We start from the raw sequence: 20518 nt of genomic DNA, 5'->3' as shown, positions 1-20518 counted from the left end.
CTTAAAAGCTGTGTGTTCAGCTCTGTGTGTTCAGTAATATTGCCCACTATACTGAAAACACTTCTACTAAACTGGTCTCTGAGCACAACCTGGCTGGCCACAGCCTGTGTCACTTTTGCATGCAGGGAGATCAGCAGTGATAACTGCTTCTCTCCTGACATGCTCACAGCAATGTTATGCCCAGTGGCACCCACATGTGTTTCATTTCAGCTAAAACATGACATCAAGCATCACCCTTCCTCTTATTACCACTTGCAGCATGGACTTAGCCTTAAAATTTGACTTTGGTTTTTGACCTCAAAACACATCACTGCAAACTTGGCCTGTTCAGACTGCTAAAAAGGCAGGAGGAAGAAACTGTGCCCTTACTTGTGGTGGTCCTGTCAAAAGCAGCCTCCTGGGATGAAAAGTCCTGGTGCCAGACGCCTCAGCCTGATTGCTGAAGTCCGCGTGGTGCTGTCGGGCTGTTGTCCACTGCCTGTAGTACAGAGACTGCTCTTCACTGCTCACGTCCTTGTGAAGCAGAGGCCTCAGAGAGCTCAGCCAAGACACATCAGCGTGAGGCAGCAGGGAAGAGGAGGAAGGCAAGTTCCCATTTTTCTGTGAGCTCAGGAGGCAGTAGGCAGCTTTGGACAGGATGACGATGCGTGGCAGCGCCACACGGAGGGCCTTGCTGTCCTTGGCCGACTGGGCAGGCCACTGAAAGGTCTGGGAGACTGAAGACACTGAGGAGAGTTTGGGAGTGGTGCTGCTCGCCATCTGGTTACCCAGCGAGTCACACTCTTGTTTCAGGGTCTCTCTGCCTGTAAAACTGGAGTAAGCTCCCTCATCTACTGAGCTGTGTGCCACAGCCTGGAAGTTAAGGGATGGTGCCTGCTTCTGAGACTTGTCTGCGGCACTCGAGGAGCTCACACCATTGTCAGCCAGGGAACCTGGGAAAACAAAAAGCAGACAATGAAAAGTTACTGACTGACCTAAGAAAACCATGAATTCATTTCATCTATGCACCAATTCTAACATTCAAATACTTCTATTCAATGAAAGCTGCTATGGCTTAGGTCAGTGTTTCACCATGTAAAAAGAACTCATTTACATCTGTCTGTCCCTTTGGCTGGAGAGGCAAATGGCCTGCTGCAACAGGTGTTCAATCATAATCTTTGTATGCTAGCTATCATTTCCCATCTAGGATTTGGAATTTGACGGTACAACGCTCTGAAAATCAAATTTAACAAACCACTGTATACAGAGATCAACTGCGTCTTCCTTTCTATGAATAACAGAGCATTTATTTCACTGCAACTTTGACATGAACTGGGCTATGTCCCCTCCTCCCTACTTGTCAGGTTAAGTTAGTGCATAGGAAGACCTGGTGCATAGCAAAGACCCAGTTCAGCTGTCTTAATACCTCAGACTCATAGGGAAATAAATAGAAGGAACCAGAAGTGTCTGCACAATGCAAAGAAGGGAAGGCTTGGTGGGAGTTGATGCCTGAAGAGGTAGGACAACACCCAGCCATTCTGTTGGTCTTGGCAGGGAGGCACATATCCATACTCATACATAGGTGGATGAGGTACAGAGCATTTTTTTCTATTCCTAGAATTTTATAGTAGCCCTTTTTGATCTGATTTTTAAGACCTTTTCAGAATCCACTTAAGAAAGCTACCAACAAATGTGAAATGTAAGTTTAAGAATCAAAATTACACGGGACGTCTAGCCATGGCATACCACCCCTCCCACTGAAACACCATCTCCTTTTAGCAGTAGACAGGAAAATTGCTCACTGTGTGAAGAATCTGCAACTAACAATTCATTGTCTAGCCTGCAGCTGGATCCAGCTAAGCAACCCACATTTGAGAAAACATCTCACTGTTTGCATCCAAATTCCAATGACACGGGAATAAAGACTTGTTTTTCAGACCAACAGCAGAACAACTGACCTGAGGTTCCAGTGACAGCGCTGCTGTTGCTCTGGGGCCGGTCCAAGTCTATCAGCAGCTCATCAGAGTCATTCTCACTACCATTTGCCTTCTCCTGCTCCTTCTCACTGAGGTCAAGAGCTACAATAGGCCCTCGAATTGCCTCCTTGGAGACGTAGCAGCACGCCAGACCTACTTCTTGCTCTAATGCAGTCCGAGTTAAGTAGCTGGAGTCAATTAGCCGGAGGTCACAGTATTTCAACGACCTAGGAAAGCCAACACAAATGAAAAAAGAAGTTTTGTTTTCTCTGACTTTGAAGAACACTCCCTACCTTCAATTGCTTACTCAATAGTCATGAACAGTTTTCTTAGCCCATATATACAAAATGATTTTAAAATATTCAGCACATAAGTTGTCCTCCTTGGTACTCTGCACAGACGCTTACTGACCCACACAGTAGATAATATGACTTTTCACAAACTGCACTTTCCAAACTTTAAAACAGCTCCCAACTAAAGTCTACAAAAATACACTTCTTTTGTGAAAAGACAGCTAGATGTTATCAAACCCAACTTATCTAAACGTGTCAGAGAGCAATCATATTGAAAGAGTAGTAACAGCACCTGGGAAAAGTCTCTCCCAGAGGGTCTTTGCCAGTGAGAATAACAATGCAAGGTAGACCTTCCAGATCCTGATAGGTGCGAGGAATCCAGTCATCCTGCTCATTGCCTCTCCAAGCCTGTGAACAAAGAATATTCCAGTCACACCTAAATTACATATAAATCTTCAGCTCTTTCCTTTTTTCATCAGTTCCTGCTTTTGCTCTGTATATTGGGCTTGCTTACTCAACGGCCAACAGGAAGGAGACCTTGGGTGCAGGCATGCATTTTTTTTTTCTGGTAGCCAACTGTTAGCCAAGCATTAAATGCAAAGAAAATGGGTGTATAGCATATGTTATGCTGGAAATATTCACCTGGTGTGGTATTAGTGTGGTCTGTCAGAGAAAAAAGCAGTCGATGCATTCAATTTGGCACAGATAGAAGATATTAATATAAAGCTAAAGTAAGAATTTAAAGTGGAGTATGAAAATGGGCCAATGAACCTTGTTTAATTATTTTATACGACCAAAGATTACGTGACAGAAACACATTTCACCTTTCCCTGGAAGTAATCCCCCCCAAAAGAACTCCTTACCTACAATCTATCAAGGCCTGAGACCACAAAACTGCACCATTTTCCCTTAGCACAGGAAAGGTTGGCAGCATCAGTCCCATGTCCTTACACCCTTCAGTTCCCCTGGTTCAGCAGAGCTTACTGAAAAAATTTATTTCTCCAATTTCCTGGCAGTATCTAATGACTTGGTAAAGCAGCCTTGACAGCAGAGAGAGAACTTCTGGCTCAACGATGTTAGTCCAGCTGTGTCCTTCCCTGCCTCTCCAATGACCAAAGTTTCTGTGAAAGTGCATGACTAGAAAGTGAATTAGGGGAAGAGAATTTTTCTTTTGATTTTCCTTGATTTTCTTTTCGTTACCATAAGGACCTAAAAAGAATGAGTGCCTGGGGCTTTGAGCTGTAAACTTGCACCCAGAAGATATATTTCTTGACTATCTTTCTCAGGAAGGTCAGAGACGTGCAACCCTCAGGGCCCCTCACTTCTAAATGTCTCCCAAACAGTTTGATCCTTGTTACACTTAAAGGGTATGCCATGACAGCATCCCTGGTCAATGAAATAGTTATTTAAATTGTCTTCCATCTCTTGTTTCATTCTGTACCTCTGGCTCCCTGATGGAGAGGAATGACCTGTCTGGCTGGACTGGCTGACCAGCAGGCCTGTCTGACTGAGAGGGGAACAATGCAGACATCACACACTGCAGAGACAGCTGCCCACCCTCCCTGCCCTGCTGTGGCATCACACACCCTGCTAATGCCATCTGAGAGAGGCTAATTTAAGTCACACTTTTCAGCTGGGTTCATTAACACCTATATAAAGCTTCCCACCCTGCCTCTGAAAATGGTCATGATGAGGTCTCATCCTTCCTACAGCCAAGAGTATTTACCGGTGGGACCACATTCTGAGCCTCAGCACTCACTAGCCTCATACTGCTCTCTCCCCATACACACATCAAAAAAAGGGCTGGGATGCTTGCAGTGAAAGATTCCCCTGGCTCTAGTCCTTCAGGTTCAGTACTCCACCTAATGTCAGAACAAATGCCCAGCAGCATGGAGACTAAATCAAAATTGTCTGCAATAACCCAGACTAATGAATTTTGTAATGAGAATCACTTCCCCAAACATATGGCTCACACATGTCAGAAATCTTGTGTTTTCCCAGGCACCAGACTAGCAGGTATGGTAGCACAGCACCAGCCTCACAGGTGACCTTTATTATTCTGAAATACTACTGGGACAATCCACCTAAAAAGACACTACAGGGTTATATTTGGGCAACTGAATTCCTCTCCTCACTCCCTTCATATGCATGGTTCAGATTTGAGGGCTTTTCTTCTAAAAAACAGCAAGAAAAGAAACAAATACAGAATCCTACAGCTTTGTTCAGTCCAAAAGCGCATCTTATGTTTTGGAGAGAGGAATAAGAAGAATTATTTAGAAGACTTCTCACTCTCTACCTGGTAAAATTTCTCTGTTCCAAACCAGTATCTGGGTATCACAGATACCCACCTGCAACTGCTTCACAGTCAAGGCCTCACAGGCTGCTTCAGCCCTGTGTAAGGGCTGCAACTCATTATGGCACAGCACTATTAAGAAGCCCACACAGGACTCAATCCAGAATTACTTAAGGGTAGAATTAGTGCCAATCCAAAAAAACCCACCAGCACAGAGCTGTTATCTCACATGTCATTGTCTCATTTATGATTACTTTCTTCCCTCTCCTTCTGCAGATAAAGTTTGAGAAGCAGGAGTCATAGCTTCTTGAAAGGACATTTTATCTGCTTTTGGCTGTAGGCAAGCTCTTTCAGACAGGCACACAGAATTCATTCCTCTCCTCTGTGGTTTTCAATACACTGTATAACTCATAGTAGAAGCAAAAAATTAATCTCTCTTTGAGACTTAGAGCAAGGATCAGGACAGATAACCAGTATTACTTTCAGGCTGATACCTAAGACAGGCAACCCTTTGTTTAATGTAGTGAGGTCAATTCATGAAGTGGGTTTGGCTAATTGAACCATGCTCTTGTAAATCCATGCAAAATTTTAGGCTGGTGCAGATATGCTAGGCATATATGCAAGTAGCCTCTTCAGGCTTTCAGCATGCAGGGGGTTGAGGAAAGAAATCTGTGACAAACAGCATACTTTACCAGTTACCAGAAGGGCAGAAGTTGGATGAACAGAGCAGACAACAGATACACTAGACAGACAGATAAGTTGGTGGAAATAATTAGTTTGCCTACAGAGATCTGAGCTCTCCTTTTAGAGATGAACCCTATCTGATGCATGCTGTTTCTCAACTTTAAGAAGTGAAATAACAGCTGGTGCTTGACTTCACAGACCACTAACAAATCAGGTTTGTTCCAAGCCTCTCTTTTACGCTCCAAGTACAGAAATGCATTCACAGCGACAGATACAGAACACCTGCCCATTCCCAATAGAATAATTAACCTATAAACACGTGGGAATAAACACAAAACAACTACAACAGCCACACTGACTACAGCAAGCGCACAAACAAACAAACATGGAGTTTCTGCTGACCTTGAGCCGTGTCACGAAGTGTTTCGCCACAGTGAGCTCCGAGGCGGGATTCCCAAGGAGGATCTCAAAACGATACTGCAGCCCCAACTTGTCCCTCACTTCCTGTAGCCTCTCTTTGGCCAGCATGGCCAGCTGCACCGATGGCACCCGAATGACCAGCATGTGGCCGCAGCCATTCTTATCTTTTCCCGGAGATGCGATAAGGTCATCCATGATGCTGAGTGTTTCGGGTGTGCTGTGATCCCTTAGAGAGGCCATGGTGGTGAGGGCCATCAGAGCTTGGGAATACTGCTGAATGAGCAGGTAGCAGCGAATCACCATGCTGTGCAGCCGGGGGTACCTTGGGGGAGACACAGTCCTGCGTTAGCACGTGCAAAATCACACTACCGTCTGAAAAACAGCCAAAACGCAGGACTGCAAAGGAAAGAAGTGCCTATTTTTCCCAGTAGTGCTCAAAGAACTAAAGCATCCATTTTCATAGACGAAAATTTTGAACAAAAATTCTCTGCATTTGGCCCAAGTCCTGAGCTCAAGTAACAGGAATTATAAACTTCTGTTACCCTCATCTGGTCCAAAATTTCAGCTAAAGATCTTTGACTTGATGGAGATAAGAAACACCTCAGATCTGATTTATTCCAAGAGCACACGCTTATAACTGCTTTGCTTTCCACAAGATTTTTCTTTGACAAACTTGAGGACCATCGTGGCTTCAAGTGGTCTGTGGGAGAAGTACTTCAGAATTTCACATCTCTCAACCTCTCACCAGAAAGCTGGACATACCAATAGGAATTACTGGCTCTGAGCCAAACCTGAACTTCCATTCTGCCTTTTAACTTACATAGCCAACATCTTGTTTCCATTACAGCTACATGCAATGACAACAAATATGAAGTAAGATTTTAAGAGAAATAAAATTAAAATCTACCGAAACAAAAAATCCCCCTCAATTTCTAAACATTTCCCATGAGCTCATTCACCACCATAATACAGAAAACACTACACTAACATGCCTTGAGTACTGGTCTTACGCCACATAAGTGCAAATAACTAAAACAACTAGAAGTTCCAAATTTCTCTGGTCTCTTTCTTGAGTAATCTAATAGACAATATGATATCCATTTAAATAAGGGGGGTTATGTTTAGCCAGTAGCTACAATAGTTTCTTCTGGATACCATAAGCCAGTCATAAAAGTATGTTTTTAAAATACTTTTTACTCTTCCTGCCATAAAAATACCCATTGCACTTCTGCTACTAAAACAAATTGATCCTTTCTTATAATACACAAATGTCTGCAATATTTTCAGCTTGTAAGCTTGAATGGCTCATCTGCCCAGACAGAATAGCCCAGTTTCTTGAAAACAGAGCCAAAATTGATAAACTGTGACACAAAAACATATCCTGGCTCCAAGGCAGAGAGGTTCTTCACCTGCCATCAATTTCTAGTATTATCCTAATCTCATATGATTATTTGCACATACATAAATCTCTCTTTATCCTTTTTCCCCACCCACACTTAACAGAAAGAGTGATAGTGACCACTATCTCTTCCATTGGATTTGACCAGAAAGAATAGGAGAAACCTAAGGAACTGACCTAATTACTATTTCTTATTTGTAGATAATAACAAATATTAAGTATTAATGATGTACTTAATTATTAATGTTGCTAATTTAGCACATTTGATATTGAATGTTACTTAATAAATACAGATACTTTTATGACTATTGTATTGATGTAATTAAAACAGAAAACACAGTACTGAACACAGAACAATCCTGTTCTAGTAAATATGAAAACACAAGATCTATTATTTGAAGTGCTATAAGAGATCTGTCCTGCTGATATGCACAGCAGATTAACTCCACATTGCTGGAAATAGCAGTATTCCCTTCATTCCTGAAATGGGCACATTTAATTGTATCTTGTGTATGTGCCATGAAAGTAGCTTTTTCAGGAAGATGCAGGGTACAAATAGGCCCTGAGCTGCAGAAACCAAAACCATGGCCAGCTACTGAAATAACAAAAAATATGTTTTTAAAACAGTGTCCCTCTCCATCAACAAGAGAGACACCAGAAGGGGTGAGGTATGAAACCTCTGGTACCTTCTGAGCCCAGTGAGAGCTGAGCCAAAAGAAGAGAGAGGCACAGCTGAGCCCAGACTGCTGCTAAATGGGCTCAATCTCTTCTAAAAACAAATGAAGAATATCCACTCCCTTCTTCAATTGCACTAAATTTGTTACAAAAATAAAACTGCGCATACTTCATGTTTTCCAAGATCAACATCAGATATCATGTCTTCATCCTCCATAATGGGGCTCATAAATATATATCTTTAAGATCCCAACCTCAGCACAATCCCAAGCTTCCATGTTATTATTTACCTTTCTAAAAGCGTGTTGACCATTTTTTCAAAGGTTTCATCACATCTCAAAAGGGGACTTGTGACTCCCCACTGGAGGGATTTGCTGTATTCATTCAAACCAAAGTATAGCTTTTCTTCACTTGCTGCATCATCCTGTTTCATACACAAAGAGCAAAAATTTAATGGAACAAATTTTTATTTCTTTTGTCATTTTAAAAACTAAGTGGAAAGCACTTTTCAAACCAAGAATCCTTTCTTTTTATCCATTCTCCCTAAGTGATGCTATTTATTTGTTTTAATGAATAGAATAAAATGTAATTTGTTTTTTTTACTTAACTTACTGTTTGCCTACAGCTAGGAAAAACAGGTGTAGGTCCTTGCAAATTTTTCAGTATATCTCCTATGTGCAACTGCAGGGAGTTTCTAGAATACTGCTAATTATTTTCTGACTCCCTATCTCTGGCTTTACATCTACTGACAATCTCATTTCTATTTAGAGTAGAACCTGAAAAGAGAAGGATTATTAATTCCCAAGGTTGTTCTTGATTATCAGAGCCTACATGCTTTTGTAATGGAAACCACAAATTAACAATTCTTTTGTTGGAATGTAAGTCTGTAGACAGCTATCAGAAAGGAAAAATATTTGTGTTTCAAATTTTGTGAGCCTTTGATGGAAGCATAGCATGTTCTCTAGTGCATTTATATCAGCAATAATCTCTAGGAATGTAATTAATCACCTACAGTCCTCACCTTTTTTGTGGGGTTTATTTTTTTTTTTTTGATCTGGAAGTTGAAGACTGAAAGTTGTTAATTTCTTTTACTTTGGAGAAACAAAAAATTGTCTAGACCATTTTACAGAAGGTCACCACGTGGTTTATATGAACAATCAACCAAAAAGGAAACTTATAATATTCATTCACTCTGTCATTTTACATTAACTATTTTTTACAGCACCCACTTTAAGACACTTTGCAGAAACCAACAGTCCACTCAGCGCGGTAAAGTCAAATCAGATATAAATACATCAAACAAGTAATAGGAGAAAATCCTTTTTTTTAGCAGGTTTATCCAAAATATCCTCAAAATCAGCTGGCTGAAATGATGAAAAAAGTTAATAGTGCAGAATATTCCAACAGGATTTTTCCTCTGCACCATGACAGCACCTACTATACCAAAACTTCTTAACCTAGCACACATCTTTAGTCAGGACTAGGAAAATAATGGACAGACTTGACAGGCTGTGTGACATACAACTTAGAGTCAAAAGCCGGACTGATTGAAAAGGGAAAGTCAGCTCTGGAGCTTTATGGCAGGTCTACATAGCTTTGTTTGACCAGAACACAGAAAGTGATTTCTCACCTTGCATGAGTGGATAAAGAAAACTGTGTAATTCCTGGTCCTAAATATCAGGTGCTATCTCTACCATCAATATCTCAGGGCTGTCCATCTGGAATCTCAGAGAATAAACTCCAGCAGAGAAAGAGCTCCTTCCTAACAGACACATTTTCTAGATTCTGTCAGGTGGGAATTCCACATTAAAAATCACAGTTAAAATTAACAGTTAAACACTTACCACAGTGTCAGATTGTATCCAATGTACCTCATTGCTAGAGCTGATCCTGGACTGCTGCGTTTGCAGGGCATAAGGGAAAGAGCTGACCTGAAGAACAAGGAGGTTGAATGCTTCAAGCACCTCCCTGCAATTAATAACTCTATCAGCCAGACCATGATTAGGCTCACCATGTGACAGGGAACTTGAAATGGCACTGCAGAAATAAGAATGCAAAGAATTACCCTACTGACATCCTGAAATTCAATGGATTACTCTCTTCCTACAGAAAAATCTCTAAATGACCATGACACAGAGAACCATAGCTCACAAAAATCTCTTTGGAAAGGTAAAAGACTTCAAAAAACGTTTGACTGTTCTCTGTGGGTAAACTCAGGAAAACAAGGGAAAAAACAAAACACCTAAATAAAGGATCAAAATCTGTTGACAGTGAGAAGGTGGATTAGTGTGACAACTTAAAAAAGCACTACACCAAAAATAAGCCAAAGCTGATTAAATCCTTCTCATTAAGAAACACTGTTTCATGAGGTGTGGCAATAGGATATAGTAGCAATTTTATGAAATCCAGTGGCTTTTCCAATCTGGAACAACAATTTTTTACAAGGCTGGGGAGCCTTAAAGTCTACTGATGTTCTGATGTTCCAAGCTCCTGAAATTGCCTTAGTTCCATTATATATTCAGAAATTCCAAATTCAAAGTATAGCAAAGACAGTAAAAGAAAATTTGATGGGGAAGAAATAGGTAGAAATAATGTTGCTTTTGTATATTTTCAGCTGTCCTTAAGGACAGTATTTTGCTTATTATAGAACCATAGAATGGCTTGACTTCGAAGGGACCTTAAAGACCATCTAGTTCCAGCACCTCTGCCATGGGCTAGGACTTCTTTCACTATTTCTGATATTGAAATGAATCCCACAACCTTGTACACCATGTTTAAACCACATTATTCTCCTTAGTTTACTCATGGAACAAGAACAGAATAATCAGTTTTACTCACTTCTTTCTTCTTTCAAGATGAAGTTGTGATATGGTGTGAAGAAATGTTTTTGCCTGTGTGTACATGCTGTGTTTAGACCTAAAGCCAAATTCAATACAGCTGATTTTTTAAATCATTTTCTTACAGAAGCTATGGCATCTTTCTTAAGATGCAGATTTAAATGTCTGTAAGCTTTCTCATATCACAAACAACAATATTATCAGGGATAAAAATATGAATTAACACATGAACAGCTTTGGGTTTGACATTTGGGTTTGAGGACAGAAAAAGAAGAGGAATAGGAAAATAAGACAAGAAGAACAAAGATATTTGCAAAATCCATCATTTTCCCCTTGATTTCAGCACCATAGCACATAACCCTAAAAAGAGTCCTGTTAGGCATCCAATAATCTGAAACTAGTCTCACCTACCTTCAGCTGAATCAGAATTAGGTAACAAATATCATGGGCAACCAAAAGAGATTCTTTCCAATTATAAGGCACAAAATACCTTCAAAATGCCTAGAGAAAGCAGTAAGTGTCTAAGACAGTAAGTCTTTTGAAAAACCTAATGAAAAGATGCTGGAAGAGGATGGTTTTCCTTCAGCAGATTGAAGCAGTTACCTTGTTAAATCCACATGGGCGTTGTCATGAACCAGCACAAAGAGTGTGTAAGGGTTCTGCTTCACTCGCCTCATGAAAACTTCAAATTTAGTTTGAATCTCATTGTCCAGCCGAACGACATATTTCTCAGCTCTCTGATAGGCTGTTCCATTGTCTTCTAGGCCCAAGTCCACAAGCACACCTGTCAAAAAGAAGAATACAATGAAGTTCTTTACCTTTGAGTGCATCCAAAAATGAAGGGTCAATGGGAAGTTGCCACTTGTCCGCCAAACCACTGATAGGCCCCACAAGGAAGACAATTATCCAAATGCAATTTCTCTCACAATGGAGGCCAAAATGTGCTCCTTGGCTTCTGGATTTCCTCCAAAAAGTACCTGAAGACCTTTCAAAAACTTTTCATGTTAGCAAAAAATGGGGGACAAAAAATCAGGCCTCCACAAAGATTTCCAAAGTAGCACTCAGTTGGCTGTGCTCCATGTTCCTAGGCCAAATTTGTCTACATTAAAGTAATATACTAATATTGTTTGAGTTGGAAAAAGTTATCCTGACCTTTCCTTTGCAAATATAATCAATTTATATAAAACTGATGCTCCCTTTTGACATGACATGCTATCATATCATATCATACTTTTCATGCTCTGCTTCAATGTTAGTGTTGATAAAACTAGCCTTTGTAAAGAGATATTGCTGTCGTATTCATAAATTAGGCATGGTGCAATGTATATGACTTTGAATGTCATCTGAATTAAAGGAGTAGGAATAAACTACTCTGAAATATGGGTCAATCAGGTATTTTCCAGGGCCTTCATGATTTTGTAAACCTTTTTTTAAAAAAAAGTAAAATAAAATGCAAACAAATGATATATTGGAGCAACTTACTTTTCCCCTTGTACCAGTAATGATGTAATAACATCACACACACTGAGGCTGATCAGCCAGTTTCCCCTCCCCTCCCTTTTACCTGATTGTCGAATCCGTTGAAGGGTCTGCTGCACCAGGACTTCTGAGCGGGGCACTATAACGATGAAGTCCACCTTGCTGAAGTGACCCAGATCCAGGCTCTGATTGCCACTGTCTGCTATAGCACAAACCTGGGACAAGAGCTTTCTGGCAACTATGAGCTGTGGCTGGTAAATTTGGAAGGTATCAACATCCAAATCTAGAGTGTGTTTGTTTGAAAAAGAAAACAAAACACAACAAGAAACATGTTTACTTTCCCACCCCCCCAGTAAAACATGACCCTCCAAAACAGCCTACCCTTTATTATCAGGGGAAAAAAAATCACTCACCAGAATAAATCTCAACACTCTGGAGGGTTTGGTCCAGACCATAAATGTCAACTTTCTTTCTTTGATCAAAATGTGGTAATATATCAGGTGACCTCAAATAGAGCACTGCCCATTTTTTAAAATGCCCTAAGTGTTTTAAGGGTTTCTAACAGTGGGACCCAAGGAAACCTCAATGCCAACAATGTGAAATGTATTCTGTTAAATGAACCAACACATACATAATATGCATGCACATATATAAATACATATGAAAATGCACATGTGTACATATAATAAAAAGTAGAGAGGTAATGAGGTACAAAGCTCTAATGTTCTCCTGAAACTCAGATTTATCTGGACTTAATAAATGTCAATATCACACTAAATGCAGAGAACTGAGACTGATCAGAGCATTCATGTTTCCTCAAAATAAAAAGCATGTTCCATTTCAGGATTTCCTTTAGGTAAATTCTATGTCCAGCAATCCATGCTTCATTAACCACTGAGTATTTTCAACTTGCAGATTACCAGATGAAATCCTATAATGGTATTACAGTTTTTGTTTATGCCACTTTTTTCCACTGTGTTGGTTTTACACAGGGATGTGTTTTGGTGTGTGCGTGTGCACATGTGCTTATCTCCTGTTCAAATATGCCTTAGTGTCCATTTCAGCAGATCTGGTATGGAAGAAATGTCCCTTTCACTGCCTAGGAGACTTACTTCTTTATTTTTTTCATTCAGGCAGTTTCTAAACAGCTTCAACCATTGTACAGCCATATGTTAATGACAAAACGAACTCAGAACAGTTGTTTAAGAAAATATGAAGGTTTAAATAAAAGTACACAGTAAGAAGAAAAAAAAAACCCAGAATCTAAAGACCATTTTCCCTTCAAATAAATCCTCTGAGGGAGTTGGAGATTCGTACTTCTGAAGGTGCCAGAACAAAGTGCCTGTCAGCCCTTCTAGTTGGATCTCCTGATCCATGTGGAGAAAATAAACCATTTTGCTTTCACTCAGATTTAACATCAAATAAATCAACTTAATTTAAGTAATATGAACCAAGAGCATACCTTTCTTTCACAGAAAAAAGCTTTACTGGAGGTTGAATTTGCTTTGATACTAGACCTGAAAGAATCTCAATGTTCACAACAGCTCAGTGTATCTTTTGCCATTACTGTGATATGAAAAGGAAAGTATGTTTAGAACTCTGAATAGCTAAATAATTCTGAAAAGTAGCAATTTTAGGCAGGAAATCCTTCCTTATCTTTTGCACTTAAGCATCTTATCACATTATGCTGAATAAGACACATCTCAGATCAACAAATTACAGATCACACTTGCCTAGCACTTTCAGTCCAAGATCTTAAAACACATTCCCTAAAAGTTTAAGCCTCATAGCAAAAGTCTCTAATGCATATTACCAGGCACAAAGACACCTGAGGAGATCAGAAGGAGAACACAATTCCCCTCTGCCTTAAACTCAAGGTTACATTCTTTTTCTCCATGCAAAAAGATGAGATTAATCCACGCTGCAGTGTTACAAAGAAACATCTTCTCTACTCTGTCTGATGCCTAACAGAAAATAACATGTTTTAGCTTAGAGAATATAAAAACGTCAGAGGAAAAAATTTGCAGAAGGTTATTACAGAGATTTTCTGTCTGAGCAACTGCTATATTGCTACATTTAGCTGGCAGTATTAGTGTTTTAAGGTTGGCACACTGACTGCAAACGTGCCCTCAGATTCTCCTGAGGGGTATGCATTTTGACATTTAACAAGCTACTCACTTATTTCATATCTTGCACATAAAAAAAATTACCTGGTTCTTGTGTAGAAACCATGGCAATTGCCTCCTGAGATGACACACACTCACTAACATCTCCATTAAAAGGAATAATGACACTTTCCCCCCGCTGCTGTAGCATCTTCTCCAGCAGCTTGTCCAAATCATCACCTAGATCAAAATTAGCAACATCAAATTATCTGGAAAGCATTTCAGAGAAACAACATTGAACATTACATACACCCATGTTCTCACACAGCTGATGTCAAATCTGCACTTGGGCAAGGGGCTGGGGATACAGGGAAGAGAGGGAGGGAAAATACCTTTCTCTTTTATCTACTGATTTATCAATTGGATTAATTTTTAAAAAAAGGAGCCACAGTTGTATAATTTCAGGTCTGTGGCTTTACAGCTACTGGTGACATCTGATGATTACAAAGAAACACACACCATAAAAAAACCTTGCTAAAAGCACAAATCAGAAAATACTTCTGTACTTAAGGGTGTATGACATGCTCTGCCATTACATCCAACAGCTGAGACAGTGTTAAAAATGTTTTGCCCGAGGGTTATGAGCTGCCACCACAGATGAAGGAGACAAGCACTCGTTTACACACAAGGAGGGGAGAAGAACAGAATGCCTCCCAATGGAGAGAGCAGAGCTGTATCCATGTGCATTTTAACCGATGAACAGGAGACACACCAACCCTAAAGACAAGACTGTCTTGGCTAGAACTTCTGATTTTTAGAATCACTCACCTAAAGATGTATTTTTGAAATGTGATGCCAGGAAACTAACTTTCCCTGTGATGAGCTCATAACTGATCTCTTTTAAAAATTCACTGGTGGTAAGCATGCTCTCTGCAAGTGCCCGAGATTGATACTGACCTGCAGGAGAGGGGAAAAGAGTGAGAGCAAACCTTAATACAGTTGACTGTCAATACAACCTTTTCATCCTAGAAGCCTGGGGCATTCTGATCTTCAGTCATGGATCTCCACTGCCTTTACCCAGTAGACTAGGAGAGGAGTCTCAAGTCTACTTCACTAGTGACTGCAGAATTAGTTGATATAACTAATTTTAGCAGGTTCTTTGCTATTGCATATCATTTTGCATACTTGTATGACAAATGATATTCAAAATAAGTATTTATACCTTAGATGAAATGGAGGATTCTGGATAAATATGAAAAAAGTAATTATCCCTAGTGCAGGAGGAAAAAAGGTAAAAAAAGTAAAAAATTGGCATTACTGATTGATCTGCCTACAAAGGAAAGATGACTAGTCAAAGTTCATTTCCATCCAGACACACTCATTCACACACAAACAGCACAGCCAGTTATCAATGCAGAATACAAAGGATAAAAATAAGGATAAAAAGGATGAAAAGCACATTCTGTTTTAAGCAGCCTGCATAAGACTCTGCCATGTAAAATACTGCAGTTGTCACAGGAAACAAAGACAAACCAAGTATTTTGCCACTGGGTCACTTCAAGATATTTTCTAAGGCAATCACACAAACAATAAAGTCTCAGGCCTCTCAAGAAGTAGCAATGACTAGCATAAAAATATTTTTCAATATCCTCATGAACCTCAGTACTCCAAGTCTTGCTGAAGATACAGTAAACTGTGACATTGCAGTGCAACAATACAAAGGAGAATAAAAAGAACAAAAGGGATTTAAAAACCGGATCAGTAACTCCAGAAAATTAATTTGGCATTGCCATTTGACACAGTCTGCAAATATACTCACCGAGAACCACTACACAGAATTCATTTCCTCTAATCTTTGATGCACAAATGGCAACTACATAATCTGGTAGCTTTTGCTGATGTTTCATTTCATTGAGAGACCTCAAGGTCTCTGAGATGCCCTCTGCCAGGGAATTCTGGGTGACAATCACATGCACGAGATCCCGAGACACACTAGCGATTAACCTGGCAAGCCAAGGGAGTTGACCTGGTGACACAGAGATACACTGTGCACTCATTTGCAAGGATCTCTCTCTCAGAGTAAATTCCTGCATAGCTTTCAACATGATCTGCTCAAATTCTTCCCTCAGGGGTATCTGGTCAGGACCTACAATGAAAACAAACAAACAGAAGAACAGTGTCTCATATAAAAATGTTATTGAACCTGGAATAATTACACGTCTGTTTTGCTCTGACAAGCTCCTTCATCACATTTTTTAATATTTAAGAAAACCCACTTGCTACTCAGTGGATATCCACCCACATGTGTTATTCTTGTTTTTTTATTTCAGAAGCCTTTCTATTCCACCACCACTTTTTTTTTTTCCTCCTCCAAACAATGAGGTATTCCACCTCACTCCCAGCTTCAGCAACTGGTGGGACAAACAAGGGAGTGGGAAAATATGTGCCTTTTGCCTGGAGGAGAAGGATTAAGCACGCAGCCATATGTTTTTGCAGCAGAAAAGCAAAATGCTTATCCTTGTAGCCTAATCACAGCCATGCAGCCTGTCAAAGCCTGGTAAGTGCTCTTTGCTTTGCTTTTTCTCATCATGCATACTAATCAACTAAGCATGGATGCAAATAAACATGTTTAACCTCTTCCTTAGGTTAAATTTGCAAGCATCTAACATAAAGAAGAATATGCAACTTTAGATTTACATTCCCCAGAGTCTGTCAACTGTACTGTCAACTTGAACTGGAAAAGAGAAATATAAGCCATCCTATCTTGGCATCAGTCCTCCAACTGAACTTCAATTAACATTCTGTTCAGTTAGCTTTGTCTCATTGTCAAAGATATTCAGGAACAGTTAAAAACATTCATGAACACAGAGTAAAAAGTAACCATAGCTTATATTGCCAAGATCTCATATCAGTGCCAAAGAAGGCAGCTTCACACTTCAGCAGCTTTCTTTTCTATGACAAAATGGCGGGGGCTTAAATATCAGAGATATGTGAAATACTGGGTTTGCGTTTATGTTTTCTTTCAGGCCAGGAAACAGAAAGGTTGTGTGAGAAACAGGGTGTGGGTAAATAACCCACAGCGTAGAATATGTAAAAACTGCCACTTGTTGTCATTTTTGCCTTTTTGAGAAGTAACATATGGAAAGTGCCACCACCCAATTACCATAGGATGGTAAGACAACTATAAACTTTTAAGTGCAAGGCTGTTTTCATTTTTGATGCAAACTGAAAAATTCTGATGAGTCCATGGGCACAATTCTCTCTTTTAGAGTTCTCTTTTGGAAATGCATTTTCTTTATACTTCTAAGAATGCATCACACTTTCTAGGTCCTTGAAGACTTCAAAATTAAAAAAAACAAACCACAAAGCAAATAAACTAGACAAATATCAGTAGAGAAGAATGTTCCTCTGCAGAAATAAAGTTTACCTGAAACATATCAACCCCTGGAAATGATGCTACCCACTAACAGAAATAAAAGCAAACCTTTGCTGATTGAGGGAGGGTACTTAATAGATAGGCTCTAAACACAAAGGTCATCATCATGAATCCAAGAAGATGAAGATAATGGTATGAATAGAAAAGCAGATTCTCAGTATGAGATTACACAGAATTTCACTCAGATTACTTATAAGAAAGTATGGCAGTCTTTCTCCACAACTGTCCAGAAAAATAATGGAACTAATATCAGATGAGATGTAAGACAAAATAACAGATACTGATTTTGATTTGTGAACAGTTTCCTAAAAAAAAAAGTCAATGCTAAAAGAGAATATAAAGCAGCTTCTCCACAGAAATGAGCATGGAAATTACCATCTTGATTTCAAAAAACAAAACTGCAAAATAAACAATATAATAAAATATTAATATCTGAGTTACATCCAGTTGGTGTCTGGTCACAGGTGGTGTTCCCAGGGCTCAGAGTTTGGGCCAGTCTGCTTAATATCTGTATTGTTGATATGGACAAGGAGATTGAGTGAGATTGGCTCAGTTGGTTAAAACACAGTGCTAATAATGTCAAGGTAGTAGGTTCAAACTCCATGTGGGCCATTGCCTTAAGAGTTGGACTCAATGATCCTTAGGGATCCCATTCAGCTCCAAATATTCAGTAATTCTGTATGAGAGCACCCTCAGGCAGTTTGCAGGTGACAGAGGGCAGAAAGGCTCTGCAGGGGGATCTGGACTGGCTGGATCAGTAGGATGAGGACAGCAGTTCAAGGTTCAAGAAGACAAAGTGTCATGTCACAACAACCCTCAGCAGTGCAACAGGCTTGGGAAGAGCGGCTGGAAAACTGCCTGGTGGAAAAGCACCTGGGGGTGCTGTTTGATGGCTGGCTGAACATGAGCCAGCATATGGCAAGGTGGCCAAGAAGGCCAGTGCCTGGCTTGCACCAGAAATAATGTGGCCAGCAGGACCAGGGCAGGATCATCCCCCTGTACTCAGCACTGATGAGGCCACTCCTCGAGTCCTGTGTCCAGTTCAGGGCCCCTCACTACAGAAAGGACACTGACATGCTGGACTGTGTCCAGAGAAGAGCAATAAAGCTGGTGAGCACAAGTTCTATGGGAAATGGGAGCTGGTTTTGTTCAGCCTGCAGAAAAGGAGGCCCAGGAGGATCTCATAGCTCTCTATAATTACCTGAAAGGAGGCTGCAGCCAGGTGAGGATTGGACAGGACAGATGGAAATGGCCTCGGGTTGAACCAGGAGAAGTTCGGGTGGGATATTAAGATAAATTTCTTCACTGAAAGGATAGTTAGGCATTGCAATAGGTTGCCCAGGGAAGTGGTGTACTCAGCATCCCTGAAGGCATTCAAAAGACACGTGGTTGTGGCAGCTGGGGACACGGTTTAGTGGTGAACCTGGCAGTACTGGGTTAATGATTGGTCTCAGTGATCTTAAGGGTTTTTCAACCAAAAAGATTCAGTGCTGCTATGATTCTATTCTATTATTCTATACAGTTTAAGTCAACATATTCAAATGTCATCCATTTCTGGATGACTCTCATTTCTGGGCAGACAAACTTCAGGGTGGCTCCACAGAGACTACTTCTCCAACCATCTATGACAGAAGAATTGCTCGAATAAGCTCTTGCTTTCAGTTTCTGACTATCCCTTCCACTCAAGACAAAGCCTTGCAAGAGCCTTGAGTCTGGATTATATATTTGGATATTAAAACTACAAAACATCTCTGAGTGTCACAGCATACATAGTCAAAATGATTCAAATGTACCACAACAAGAGAGAAGGGAGGATGATTTCAGAATTCCGAACAGGTGGTATAACAAAGGGTCCAGAAATCTTTTTCAACCAGAACACAGACCACCTTAGCATTGAGATTGTGTCTGTAGGAATGGCAGTGCAATAGTAAAAAGCTGATGATTACAGATGATGGAATGTAACCCATACTGCAAATATGGGAATTCTGACGTATAAAAACAAAGCTTGAGAATACTTCACCATGAACGTTGCCAAAGATAACAAATATGAACTCCAAGTCAGTCCAGAAGGTAGACTAAAAAAAAAGCCACTAAAATCAAACACACTTTATCTTTTTTTATTTATTCCTTTATCATAGTCAGTGGAATTTATTTATAGCAATGCTACAGCTCACAATCACAGGTTTAACTATGTATAGTCTTCACAGAAGGTTTACAGCATCAGAAATGCATTTGTGGTTTTTTTAACTTTCATTTGTAAATATCATCACAAGTTGCTCAGCTGATTTCTGAAAACACAACAGCATCATCCTACAATTAATGCTGTCATAATTTTACAAGAAAACTGATAGGAATTCTCAGCTATATCCTTTGTTTTGTTTTGTTTTCAAAAAAAGGAGCACTTCCATAGACAATATTCTTATCATCTGGGATCACAGTCATCTGCAAATGTGTTTTATACAAGTAGTGAGATCTGAAAAAAATTAAGCCAAGACTCTGTCTTTCGTGCTTTTGCCTTCTTTTTTATCTTTGCCTTTATCTTACGCTTTCACAATATACTCTGGAGAAAAGAAAAACATTTTAGTCCTACTTTCTCAATAAAAAAAGAGGCTTACATGAATAAATTGTTATATGTGTATTTGTCTCTTCTTGTCAAAAACTTTTGAATCTGGCTGCCCTCCAATAATCTCTAATCTGCTTTAATTTAACAACATGGGACAAAGGCTACAGATCAGTGCAGCTGTCACAATTCCAACAGTTTTAAGTTTACAGCAATATTCAAACCAGCAACATGTTTTGATCCCCTCCTCTACAGAGTGTTTTTACTTTTCTCCTCATTAGGCTCTTTCAACTTACAGTACTGGCACAGTCTCCACATAAGGTCAAATAGGAAACTATTCAGTTTTGCACAGCTAAGAACAAAAGCCAAACTAAACACCTGC

General features: G+C 39.9%; 1 protein-coding gene across 8 annotated transcripts in view; it reads right to left on the bottom strand.

The window, feature by feature from the left end:
• Window positions 1–20518, bottom strand: part of GREB1L (GREB1 like retinoic acid receptor coactivator) — a 132335-nt gene that overhangs the window by 16601 nt on the left and 95216 nt on the right. For all 8 annotated transcript variants that reach the window (XM_066329737.1, XM_066329764.1, XM_066329790.1 and 5 more), the window contains 11 exons: window positions 15960–16286; window positions 14969–15097; window positions 14246–14380; window positions 12121–12318; window positions 11160–11340; window positions 9564–9756; window positions 8010–8143; window positions 5628–5967; window positions 2541–2656; window positions 1938–2182; window positions 370–932 (listed from right to left, as the gene is read on the bottom strand). In XM_066329737.1, the coding sequence (XP_066185834.1) occupies window positions 370–932; window positions 1938–2182; window positions 2541–2656; window positions 5628–5967; window positions 8010–8143; window positions 9564–9756; window positions 11160–11340; window positions 12121–12318; window positions 14246–14380; window positions 14969–15097; window positions 15960–16286 (2561 nt within the window). The remainder of the gene's footprint in view (window positions 1–369; window positions 933–1937; window positions 2183–2540; window positions 2657–5627; window positions 5968–8009; window positions 8144–9563; window positions 9757–11159; window positions 11341–12120; window positions 12319–14245; window positions 14381–14968; window positions 15098–15959; window positions 16287–20518) is intronic.

Source organism: Sylvia atricapilla, chromosome 1, assembly GCF_009819655.1.
Source record: "Sylvia atricapilla isolate bSylAtr1 chromosome 1, bSylAtr1.pri, whole genome shotgun sequence".
Classification (NCBI taxonomy): domain Eukaryota; kingdom Metazoa; phylum Chordata; class Aves; order Passeriformes; family Sylviidae; genus Sylvia; species Sylvia atricapilla.
The sequence above is the reverse complement of the archived record's forward strand: the minus strand, read 5'-3'. Positions and strand labels throughout refer to the sequence as shown.